The sequence below is a fragment of the Saccostrea cucullata genome, unplaced genomic scaffold, assembly GCF_032062105.1.
Source record: "Saccostrea cucullata isolate Sc308-1 unplaced genomic scaffold, CSIRO_AGI_Scuc_v1 ctg218, whole genome shotgun sequence".
NCBI lineage: Eukaryota > Metazoa > Mollusca > Bivalvia > Ostreida > Ostreidae > Saccostrea > Saccostrea cuccullata.
In genome coordinates this window covers 278,547-292,028 of record NW_026930772.1, presented here as the reverse complement: position 1 = coordinate 292,028, position 13,482 = coordinate 278,547, and the positions used below count along the sequence as shown (strand labels likewise).

General features: G+C 35.9%; 1 protein-coding gene and 2 pseudogenes across 1 annotated transcript; all 3 read left to right on the top strand.

The window, feature by feature from the left end:
• On the top strand, positions 1 to 1,750 carry LOC134230051 (putative acyl-CoA synthetase YngI; annotated as a pseudogene).
• Positions 1,751 to 6,398: 4,648 nt separating this feature from the next.
• Positions 6,399 to 8,122, top strand: LOC134230050 (medium-chain acyl-CoA ligase ACSF2, mitochondrial-like). The gene has a single exon (XM_062711820.1). It carries the CDS (start codon positions 6,399 to 6,401, stop codon positions 8,094 to 8,096), a length of 1,698 nt encoding a protein of 565 aa, XP_062567804.1. The 3' UTR covers positions 8,097 to 8,122.
• A 2,212-nt stretch (positions 8,123 to 10,334) lies between these two features.
• On the top strand, positions 10,335 to 13,482 carry LOC134230068 (uncharacterized; annotated as a pseudogene).

Sequence of the window (13,482 nt, the reverse complement as noted above, 5' to 3'; positions counted from 1 at the left end):
TTAAAGTTTTCGGGATTCCAAATTAAGGTTTGCTATCTAATATGGAGAATGGACTTAGTTATATTCGTTCAGACCAGGCCTCCTCAGCACCCTACACAACAGTACCAAACTTGTTACAAAAATGGGCGTCCCTGAAACCTGACCAAGAAGCTTTCGTGTTTTACAACCAAGATTTAATACGGAGATCAATTACATACGACAGGCTCTACAAGTACTCTGTTAAACTGGCGAAAGGACTTGTACGTAAGGACATTGGAAGGAACGATATCGTGGGTGTTGGAGGAAACAATACTTCAGAATGGCTGGTGAGTACTTTTGCTGTACAACTAGCCGGTGCCCTTCCAATTCACTTTCCCTTCTTAGACAAGTCAGGTAATACAATAAAAGAGCTGTTAAACAATGTTGGAGGGTGTTCTTTGTTGATCTTTGACGCAGGACATGACGACGGCCATTGGAAAATAATTCAGAATTTTGCTACAATTGATCCAGAAACGGGTTCTGTTAGAAAATCAGATGTGACCTCTCTTAAGTGGGTGGTGTTGGAAAGTCCCTTGGGTTCATCGGAAAAAATCCTGACAATCTCAGACATATTCTGCGATGAGGACATTAATTTACCCAATATTAACCCAGAAGATATGGTTGCTGTTATAGCAACATCAGCTAGTACGGGACGTCCAAAGCTAATACAATGTAGTCATTATTTCGCAATTGAAAATGCTCAAATGTTTGGTAAGGCAGGGGACATAGATTACTTAAGGGAAAAACAAGAGCCATTCATCTACTTTAATGACCGACCTTTCTACTGGGGTGGAGGCTATCCATGTTGTGAGATTGTATATGGAGGAACACGTATAACTATTTCGAGTACACTTGCATTTCCATCAATTTCGGACACGATCGATTTTTCGACCAAGATAATAGAGCGAGAAAAACCATGCACTGACTTTTTATCGTTCCTTTTCTGCTAGAAATCATTTCGAGGGATTCTTTTCGATGGAAATTCCATTCAGTAATTACAGGAGGTCAACCTACTCCAGCCAAATGTTTACATGGAATTAGGAAATATTATGACGTTATTTATGAAAGTTATGGAACCACAGAGATCGGAGTAATGGCATTAAATATAAGTCGTTCGTCTTTTGCATCAACTGGAAAAGTTCCAGCCGAAGGAATCGAAATTAAAGTGGTAGGATCTGACGACAGAATGGTTCCTCTTGGAAAGAATGGTGAAATAGCTGTACGTTTCTGTCCTCCATTCAGAGGTTATGTACACGACGAAGAGCGAAACAAGAAAGTACTCACTCCGTCTGGATGGTACAAAACGGACGACTTCGGCCACATCACAAACGATGGTCGATTGGAAGTACTTGGAAGGGTTTTCGATGCCATGATTATATCGGGATCCAAAGTTTTACCCTCTGCTATCGAATCTATCGTAAAGAAACACCCAGGTATAAAGGATGTTGTCGTTTTCCCCATAAAGGATGTGAAGAACGCAGACGACATCCCTTGTGCTGCCATTATTAAGAAGGACGGAGTGACAGTAACCGAAGAAGCTTTGCGCGAATTTGTTCGCAGAGAAATAGATATTGAAGAAGAGACTGTTTTCATTGAAAATATATATGTTCCCAAACACATCGTTTTTCACAACAAATATTTTCCAAAAACACAAACTGGAAATATAGACAGAAATGCAACGCGAAATTTGTCTATTCCTCGCATTAAGCAAACAGAAACAATGCAATTTTAAGTTATGAAAATAAGCCCACAAATTGAAAAGAAACACAATAATATAAGGAGTCTTTTTAAAAGAGATAATTTTAGAGTTCTTATATAGCCAATACTATTAAATAATAAAAATTAATCATTTATTCTAAAATAATTCTATTTTGTATGTATCAATATATTCATAAAAAATAGACTAAAGTCAATATTTCATATTCATACCATTAAAAAGATTTTGACTTGATACATATATAAGCATTGTTATGATTTACAATTTTACAATGAACCACACAAGAACACATTCAAATGCACTGAATCTTGGTCGTATTTGTCCTCTACATATATTTAGGAATAATTTGGTTTGTAAGTGTGGTCTCCAGGAACAAAGGTAAAGTCAAAAAAGGGTACAAATCTTTAAAGGGATATACAGATTCAGAAAATATTTACAACAAGCATGGTCATGGTTTAATAATAAGTCTAGAAAAGAAGTTAGTCAGTTATATGTTTGTTTTCATAGCAATTAACATATTGTTACTCATCATTGAGAACGTAAGGAAACGACTGTAGAAAACAGGAGAAACATGTAGTTAGGTGTCCAATTAATGCTTTGTTTTGACCAATCAAAGGTCATTATGCAAAGTTCAGGCCCCGGGATCATGAAACATCTAAAGCTTAAGTCAAAATAGTCATAGCGTTCTAAAATGTTGAGTAGGTGAAGCAGACAAAAATCAAAATATTTTTTTTCAATATTGCATCATAAAAATGTTGTAATCTGCAAATTTACATAGGCACCCCCAATCTGAATTGTTCAATTTTTTTTTACATCTACTATACTATAAACATAACTATAGTAAAGTATATGTAATTCTTTTTAACAATTAAGATTGGGAGTGCCTATGCAAAATTAGAAATTCTTTCAGTGATTAATAAAAAAAAATTAAGTCTAAGTCTGTTTCATGATCCTGATCCTTGGTTCAAAGTGCAGTCCTTCATTAGCAATTCAAGTGATGGCATCTCAATTTCAGTAAAAACATTTTAGTCATATGCACGCTGTGGCTCATGTGCTTTGTTAATTGATCTTTTTTAGTTTTCAGATCATGTTTTTGATGAATTGTAGTCTTTGTTATATTTGCAGTTTGAAGAATTACAATAACTTTTTATAAATTTTTTTGATAAATTTGTTAGGCTGTGTCAATGACTTTGTCGGGGTTTCAAACGTCATCTTTAGTAAAAAAAAAAAAAAAAAAAAAAAAAAAAAGGAGGGAAGTATTAAATTTTGGTTTGCTATGGTATAAACTTGGGGGCTACTGCCACACAAAATCAATGATACTGACTTTGCATTCAAAAGGCACATGAAGAGGTGCATTTAATTCTGTTCCGACGTATGTGCAGCTTTTAAACTAAGGGTCAATGCACAAAATGCATATCTTTCGTCGACTGCTTCAGTCGGAAAATTTCCAGCCGTTGGAATAGAAATTAAAGTCGTAGGATATGATGAAAGAGGGATTCCTCTCGGAGAGCATGGGGAAATTCTAGTTCGATCATCTTCTTCCTTTAGAGGATACGTTAAGAATGAAGAACGAACCCAGAGAGACTTCGTCTGCATGGATGGTACAAAACGGACGATTTTGGTCACATTTTCTGTTTTTCGTTATGAATTAAAGATGGAGAACACATGGAAGTAAAAAATTTGAAGAATACACCCGAAAAACATATGGAACTCGAACTTCATGCTTTTTAACAAAAAAGGTCACGGTCGAGTAATTACACATTCGATTACAATATTTTTGGCCTTGACAGGTAAGTATTGCAAATCAAAGGCAAATTTGTAAGCAACTAGTAAACTGAAGTTAAGGTTTTGCACTTTTTGAAAAAATAAAAGTGGGGACTTAGAAATTTTGACAAGTATATTTTAAGTTTTTCCTATGGGCGATCTTAACCTAGCTGCTTAGTAAATCGATTTTCGGAACAAATTTTGGGCGCAGTAGGAAATGACACCTCAGAAGGTGAGAGCATTTGGAAAATAACAGCAGCAAAAGTGGATAACAGTATATTTTATCCAGAGGGGCTTAAAAATATTGCCTTACTTTGTAATAATTGTCAAGGACATAACTTTTGAACTATTTTCACTACTGCCAGTCCGAAGTCGTTCACAACTCTCTCTCTCTCTCTCTCTCTCTCTCTCTCTCTCTCTCTCTCTCTCTCTCTCTCTTTTTCAGAAATCACTGTCTTTTGCTTATATCTAAAGTTTTCGGGATTCCAAATTAAGTTTTGCTTTCTAATATGGAGAATGGACTTAATTATATTCGTTCAGATCAGGCCTTCACAGCACCATACACAACGGTAACAAAACTCTTACAAATATGAGCGTCCCTGAAACCTGACCAAGAAGCTTTCGTACTTTACAACCAAGACCTAACACAGAGATCGATTACATACGACAGGCTGTATAGATTTCTGTTAAAGTGGCGAAAGGAATTTTACGTAAAAGTATTGCGAGGGATGATAATGTAGATGTTGGTCGAAACAACTCACCAGAATGACTGGTGAGTACTTTTGCTGCACAACTAGCAGGTGCCTGTCCAATTCACTTTCCCTTCTTGGAAAGTCAGGTAGTATAATAAAAGACCTCTTAAACAATGTTGGAGGTTGTTCTATGTTGATTTTTGCCCAGGACATGAGGATGGCCACTGGAAAACAATTTAGGATTTTGCTACAGTTGATATAGAATCGGGCTCTGTTAGAAAATCAGATTGAGGAATGTCCCTTGAGTTCATCGAAAAAGTTACTAACAATTTTAGACCTATTCTGCGATGAGGACATTAATTTACCCAAAATAGACCCGATGTATATTGCGGCTATTGTAGCAACATCAGTTAGTACGGGACGTCAAAAGGTTATTCAATGTAGTCATTATTGCGAAATTGAAAATGGCCAAAGGTTGGGTAAGGCAGGGGTCATAGATTACTTAAGAGAAAAACAAGAGCCATTCATCTACTTTTGACCGACCTTTCTACTGGGGTGGAGGTTATCCATGTAGTGAGCTTGTATATAGAGGAACACGCATAACTATTTCAAGTACACTTGCATTTCCATCAATTTCGGACACGATTGATTTTCCGTCCAAGATTATAGAGCAGGAAAAACCATGCATTGGCTTTTTTATCGTTCTTTTTCTTATAAAATCATTGATATGGATTCTTTTCAGTGGAAATACCATTCAGTAAATATAGGAGGTCAATTTACTCTAGCCAAATGTCAGGATGGACTTCGGAAATATTATGACGTTATTTTTGACAGTTATGAAAATTATCAGAATTATCTTACCTGTAAGTTTTTTTTAAATTTCTTCTTGAATTAGTGCAAAATTCAATCAAATTACATTGCAGAAATGTGAGACGAGCTGGACCTTTCAACTAGGCATACATTAACACTGCATTATAAGGATAAACTTTTCCATTGACAGGATTGGAATAGAATAAGTACATTTATGAATGATTACAGATTGTTCTTTGTGAATTAAGAATTGAACAAATGCTAATGAATCACGTTGATAAGCTGTCAAAACCAATGACTAGATTCTTGTTTTAACTTTAAAATATATGTTTTGACCTTTTTACCTTGAATTTTGAGTTTGACACAATTAAAAAAAATTAACTTTGGCCATAACTTTTAAACAGTAAGTACTAGGGCATTCACGTTTTAACCTTCACCAAATGCTGCAATACAGGGGTATTAGTATTTCACAAACACATCTTGTTTGTTGAGCAATGCCTTTTTTTCTCAGTTTTTCACCACAGCACTTGTTTCGGTAATAAATTTTTAACCCATAGTACTGTATATTATTATTAACACTATATTATACTATGGGTTAAAAATTTATTACCGAAACAAGTGCCTGTGTTTTTCACATGCAGTTTTCAAATAAAATTATGTTGACTTATAAATATCAAGAAAGTTATAGTTCATTTTTCCTTAAACCCCCTCACACACACACCCTCACACACACACACACACCCTAACACACACACACACTCACCCTCACACACACACACACACCCTCACACACCCTCACACACACACACACACACACACACACACTCACACACACACACACACACACACACACACACACACACACACACACACACACACACACACACACACACACACACACACACACACACACACACAGACACCCTCTCACGCGTCATTCAGAAAAACAACATAAAACATTCTTTTTTATATTATGATGCTTTTGTCTGCTGTGTGTGTGAGGGTGAGAGAGAGGGTGTGTTTGTGTGTGTGACTCGTCTTATTTACGATTATTAAATTATTTCCGGTATTATATAGTTGTGTCTAAAAACTAGCGATATTATTCCTTCAATGGAATCAAATTCTCCTGATGTTTTAGTTTTTGTTACATTTATACACATCTGAGGAAAACCGACCGCTTAAAACCTGTTTTTAACTACATTATACATTTTATCGCACTAAGGTGACTTGATCTAGATCAACGTGACTTCATTTGCATTAAATTTTTTTTAAAGAAAATTTGTTTTTGGTATGCATCGTTAAAGTACGAGCGAAATACATTTTATTGCCAGGTTAGTGGGTCGTGACTGGATTTGCCCTGAGGTTTATTTGTATAAAATTCTCACCTTCATAGCAACATGGAGAACGTGCTTAGTTATATACGTTCACAAAAACCTATCAAGGCACCTTACACAACCATACCAAAACTTGTACAAAAATGGGCATCTCTAAAGCCAGAAAATGAAGTCTGTGTTTTCTACAGTCAAACCTTGACAAGAAAATCAATTACATACGGCCAGCTTTATGAGGATTCATACAAACTAGCGAAAGGACTTGTACGTAAAGGCATTGGGAGGGACGATATCGTGGGTGTTGGTGGAAACAACACACCAGAATGGCTTGTGAGTACTTTTGCTGTACAACTAGCAGGTGCCCGCCCCATCCACTTTCCCTTCTTGGACAAATCGGGAAATGGAATAAAGGATTTGTTGAACAGCATTGGAGGATGTTCCATGTTGATCTTTGACCCGGGACATGAGGATGGCCACTGGAAAACAATTCAGAATCTCGCATCAGTTGATCCAGAAACGGGCTCTGTAAAGAGATCCGAGATATTTGGTCTTAAGTGGATTGTACTAGAAAGTCCATTGAGTTCATCAGAAAAATTCTTCACGATATCTGACCTGTTCTGCGACGATGTAATCACTTTACCAGAAATAGACCCGGAAGATACTGCAAGCATTTTAATGACGTCAGGCAGTACAGGACGTCCAAAGACTGTGGAATGGAGCCATTATTTCTTTATCCAAAATGCCCATAAATTAGACGATGCCATGGACATTGCTGGAATATTAGAGAAACAAGAAGTACCTGTCTACCTCAATGATCGGCCATTCTTTTGGATAGGAGGGTATCCTTTCTGGTGTACCATAACAGGAGGAACACGTGTAACTCTATCAAGTACACTTGCGTTTTCATCGATATCTGAAATGGTCAACTTCTCAACCAAGATTGCAGTGAAAGAAAAAGCAAACAGTGGATTCTTTATTGTTCCATTTCTTTTGGAATTGCTTGCCATGAAAAATTTCCCCTTGAAATTCCACTCTGTTATAACTGGTGGACAACCTGTACCAGCAAATTGCTTGTCTGGTATAGGTATAAAGTATGAGGTTATTTCAGACGTATATGCAGCTTCTGAACTTGGGTCCATTGCACAAAATACATATCGTTCATCGTCTGCTTCAGTCGGAAAATTTCCAGCTGTTGGAACAGAAATTAAAGTCGTAGGATTTGATGAAAGGATGGTCCCCCTAGAAGAGAATGGAGAAATTCTAGTTCGATCCTCTCCCTCCTTTAGAGGATACGTTAAGAATGAAGAACGAACCCAGAAAGTAATGACTTCGTCTGGATGGTACAAAACGGACGATTTTGGTCACATCACAAAGGAAGGTCACTTGGAAGTACTCGGAAGGGTGTCTGACGTCATGTTGATTTCGGGATTAAAGGTTTTACCCTCAGCTATTGAATCTATCATTAAGAAACACCCAGATGTGAAGCAAGTTATCGTTTTCTCCATAAAGGATGTTAAGCACGCAGACGACATTCCTTGTGCTGCCATTGTTAGAAAGGACGGAGCGATGGTAACCGAAGAAGGTTTGTGCGACTTTGTCCGCAAAGAAATTAATATTGACGACGAGGCTGTTTTTATAGAAAACATATATGTTCCCAAATACATTATTTTTCACAAGATGGATTTTCCAAAAACACAAACTGGAAAGGTAGATAGAAGTGCGACAAAAAAGATATCCATTCCTCATCAAGACAATCTGAAGTAATATTTTTCTCATGTGATAAATTGATAGACAGAAATTTTTATTAAAAAAAAATGTTCTGGTAAATTTCAATTTGTATAGTAAGTAATGTTTTTACATGAAAATTTTAGTTTAGAAATTTTTCTCGTAAAAATTACAAACTGTGCAAATTGCTGAATTCCATTTCTTTAATCAATCATGTTTATTTCAAATCACAAAATAATGATAATTTTAAAACATATGTATGGTATATGATTTGTAAGCTAAAAGACATTCTGTTACAAGGATAATAAATTCTGAAATATGAAGATTCATATTAAGCCACTACGAGATCATATATGTGAAGTGAAGAGCCTTAGTACAGTAAAACACTGTATAGAGAGAAATAGAAACAATCTCAAATATACCAAATAAAACATTTTGAAGAATTCAATTTTATCTAATAATATTTAAAAATAATATGACCCGAAATATAAAAGATACAGCTGTGACATTACTTTTGAATCAACCCTGGTATCAGGTTATTGAAACCACTGTTTAGTACGATAGTTCGCGTAAACAAAGTCCTTGTCCTATATTTTCGTGTACTTGCATAATTTCCATAATTTAAGAATTTAATTTTTAAAATGGAAAATGGACTAATATGCTATAAAGACTGCATGAATTGACACATGAAGAATCCTGGAGTAATGTAAAAATGAAAGAGATTAATAAATGTACACCACATAATGTCATTTAATTCTGCTTTTGACATACATGTACTAGTATGCACCTTTATTTTCCGGTATAAAATGTTTGAACATGTTCATTAAATAGGTGAGGAGTCAAGAAATTAGAAATAAAGCTGCCCTTTTACATTTATCAAAAAGTGGAATCTGCTTAATTGAAAGCTAAGGACTTTTTTTGCCTGCCAAATTTTACTTTTAATTTTTCCAAAACGTATAATTTGTGTAAAACTTGTTTATGTGAAAGATTGAATGATCGAATCCATGCGATAACAAAATTTACTTATGTGAGAATGTAAACTGTTGGCTACACCTGTAGGAATAACTCCATGAAATCCACGAGTTTTACCTCGTTTTATGACGATTCCTAAATATTTCTATTTCTCTTTGTTTTCTCTGTGATAATATTTTACTCTTTGAAAATTAGGTAAGTTGATCTCTGAATAATCTATCTGGAATGTGTATTTTGCCAATTAGCGAAAGGTCAGGGGTTAAATAGGCCTAATATACATGTAGTTGTCGTGCGTCCGCCTTTGCGTCTGACGTCATTGGGCGGGAACAATTCAAATTAACATTCAAGGCCTCGTGAAATCTATATTAAGTAGACATTTTTTTTAAATGAAAATTTACAATTTTATTTTACAATGAAATGTAAATAAAAGGAATTAGTCTTAGCTTATTGGGTATGCCAGGGACATCAACAATAGGTAAAACAAGGGATAATTCATGCAAGATTGACTTAGCTTAAGCCTTGACATTCACAGGGGGCTATGATAATGGAATATTTCATCTGATAAAAGGCTTGACTTTGAAAGGAACACAGCTTTTGGGCTGTATATTGGGAAAGTGTTAAGATCAGTGAGTATCTAGAAGACACAAGTAGAAGTAAGAGAGGAGTAATTCATATATTTCCCTTACCAGTAACATGTATATCCTGCATGGGCTTTGGTTATTTTTTCACCTTTTAAAGTACCTTTGAAATGTATTAAGAAGAATAAACTGCTATGGTAGCAATTAAAGTCATTTCTTTAATAATGTGAACAACATTACTGACTTTGTTGTGTAAAGATAACTATCAGAATATGTATGAAAACAATACTATCAAAATTCTTCAGTGCTTTTTTTCTCTACGAATGAAGTAAATTAAGAAGATTTACCTGGGTTTAAATTAAAATACGTGCAAACATTAACTTATTTAATAATTTGATTAATTAATGTGTATCTTAGATCTTTAAGAACCTTATTTGAGGGATTTTATTTTTACAAGTGTGGGCATTGAATTGGAAAAGGATAATAAAGTGAAGATTGCCAGAAAAGATAACCATTATACCTAGAATAGTTCGTTGTAGCAAGATAAAGCATATTAAAATTTTTCCTTTCTCCTAAAAACGTCACAATTTCTTCATTTCAGATATACATTTTGAGTCAGATTGGTTTAGGGATAGGCTTGGAAGATGGACTAAGTTACATCCGTTCAAATCAGGTCTTCGCAGCACCTTATACAACAATACCAAAACTTTTACAAAAATGGGCGTCCATGAAGCCTGACCAAGAAGCTTTCGTGTCTTACAACCAAGACCTAAAACGAAAATCGATTACATACTACAGGCTCTACAAGGATTCTGTTAAACTGGCGAAAGGACTTGTACGTAAAGGTATTGGGAGGAACGATATCGTGGGTGTTGGAGGAAACCATACTCCAGAATGGCTGGTGAATACTTATGCTGTGCAACTATCAGGTCCCCGTCCAATTCATTTTCCCTTCTTAAACAAGTCAGGTACCCTGAATCCAGAGCTTTTAAACAATGTTGGATGTTGTGCAATGTTGATTTTTGACCCAGGACATGAGGATAACTAATGGGAAACAATTCATAATCTTGCTAAGATTGATCCAGAAACGGACTCTGTTAGAGAGTCAGATGTAGCTTCCCTTAAATGGATAGTATGAGAAAGTCCCTTGAATTTATCGGAAAAATCCTGACAATCTCAGACCTACTCTGCGATGAGGATATTAATTTTCCGAAAATAGACCCGGATAATATTGCAGTTATTCTAGCAACAGCTGGTAGTACGGGGCGTCCAAAGCTAATACAAGGAAGCCACTATCACGTTATTGAAAATGGTCAAAGAGTATGTGACATTGATTTCTTAAAAGGAAAACCTAGAGTCATTTATTTACTTTAATGACCGACCTTTCTATTGGGTTGGAGGCTATCCATGTTGTGAGCTTGTATATGGAGGAACACGTATAACTATTTCGAGTACACTTGCATTCCCACAAATTTCGGACACGATTGATTTTTCGTCCAAGATTATAGAGCGAGAAAAACCAACCTCTGGCTTCTTTATCGTTCCTTTTCTGCTAGAAATAATTTCAAGGGAATCTTTTCCATGGAAATTCCATTCAATAATTACAGGAGGTCGACCTGTTCCAGCCAAATGTTTGGATGGAATCGGGAAATATTATTATGACGTTATTTTTGACAGTTATGGAAACACAGAGATCGGAGTAATGACAGTAAATATAAGTCGTACATCTATTGCATCAACTGGAAAAGTTCCAGTTGAAGGAATCGAAATTAAAGTCATAGGATCTGACGACAGAATGGTGAAATAGCTATACGTTCATGTCCTCTATTCAGAGATTATGTAAACGATGAAGAGCGAAACAAGAAAGTGCTCATTTCGTCTGGATGGTATAAAACGGACGACTTCGGTCACATCTCAAAAGGTGGTCGATTGAACTGTACTTGGAAGGGTTTCTGATGTCATGGTTATTTCGGGATCCAAAGTTTTACCCTCTGTTATCAAATCTATCATAAAGAAGCACCCAGGTGTGCGGGATGTTGTCGTCTTCCCGATTAAGGATGTTAAGCACACAGACGACATCCCTTGTGCTGCCGTTATTAGGAAGGACGGAGAGACTTTAACCGAAGAAGTTTTGCGCGAATTTGTCCGCAGAGAAATAAATACTGACGATGAGACTGTTTTCATTAAAAGCATATGTGTTCCCAAAAACTTCGTTTTCACGACAAAGATTTTCCCAAAACACAATCTGGAAAGATAGACAGAAATGAAACACGAAATTTGTGTATTCCTCGCATTTAGGAAACATAAAACAATGTAAAGTTGAGTTATGGAAATATTAGCCTACAATTTGAAAAGAAAAACGATAATACCAGGCGTCTTTTTAAATGAGTACATTTTTTAATGTTTGTTTTTGAGCTAATAATTAAAAATAAAAATTATTCATCTACTTCAAAACATTTCCATCTTGTATGTATCAATATATTCATAAAGAATAGACTAAAATGAAACTTTATATTCGATCGTACCATTATTATTGCATGTAGATTTTGACTTGTAGGCATTGTAATGTTTTAAAATTTTACAATGAACCACGGAAGAAAACAAATGCACTGAAGCTGGGTCATATTTATCAACTACATACCGATACATTCAGGCATAATTTGTTATTGAGGTATGCTGTCCAGGCACCTTATCAAGGCACCTTACACAACCATGCAAATAATTGTTCAGAAATGGGCATCATAAGAAAATCAATTACATACGGCCAGCTTTATGAGGATTCCATCAAACTTGCGAAAGGACTTGTACGTAAAGGCTTTGGGAGAGACGATATCGTGGGTGTCGGAGGTATTTTAATGACATCAGGCAGTACAGGACGTCTAAAGGCTGTGGAATGGAGCCATTATTTCTTTACAACTTGCCCATAAGTTAGACGATGCCATTGACATTACTGGAATATAAGAGAAACAAGAAGTACCTGTCTACCTCAATAATAGAACATTCATTTGGCTTGGAGGGTATCCTGGCTGGTGTCTATCAAGTACACTTGCGTTTTCATCGATATCTTAATCTGTTAACCTCTCTACCAAGATTGCTCTGAAAGAAAAAGCAAATATTGGAACCTATCTTGTTCCATTCCTTTTGGAAATGCTTGCCATGGACAATATTCCCTGGAAATTCCACTCTGTTATAACTGGTGGACAACCTGTCCCTGCAGATTGCTTGTCTATTATAGGTATAAAGTATGAGTTTTTTTCAGACGTGTATGCAGCTTCTGAACTAGGGACCATGACACAGAATACATATCGTTCGTCGGCTGATTTAGTCAGAATAGTTGCTTCTGTTGGAATAGAAATTAAAGTCGTAGGATCTGATGAAAGGATGGTTCCTATCGGAGAGAATGGAGAAAATCTAGTTCGATCCTCTCCTTCCTTTAAAGGATACCTTAAGAATGAAGAACGAACCCAGAAAGTACTGGATGGTACAAAACGGACGATTTTGGTCACATCACTAAGGGAGGTCACTTGGAAGTACTCGGAAGGGTGTCTGACGTCATGTTGATTTCGAGGTTAAAGGTCCTACACTCTGCAATTGAATCTATCATTAAGAAACACACAGATGTGAAGCAAGTTATCGTTTTCTCCATAAAGGATGTGAAGCACGCAGACGACATTTCTTGTGCTGCCATTGTTAGGAAGGACGGAGCAATTGTAACCGAAGAAGACTTTGTCAGTAGAGAAATTAACATTGACGGGGAGGCTGTTTTATGGAAAACATATATGTTCCTAAATACATTGTTTTTCATAGCATTGATTTACCGCAAAAACAGAAAATGGAAAGATAGACAGAAGTGCGACAGGAAGGATATCTATTAA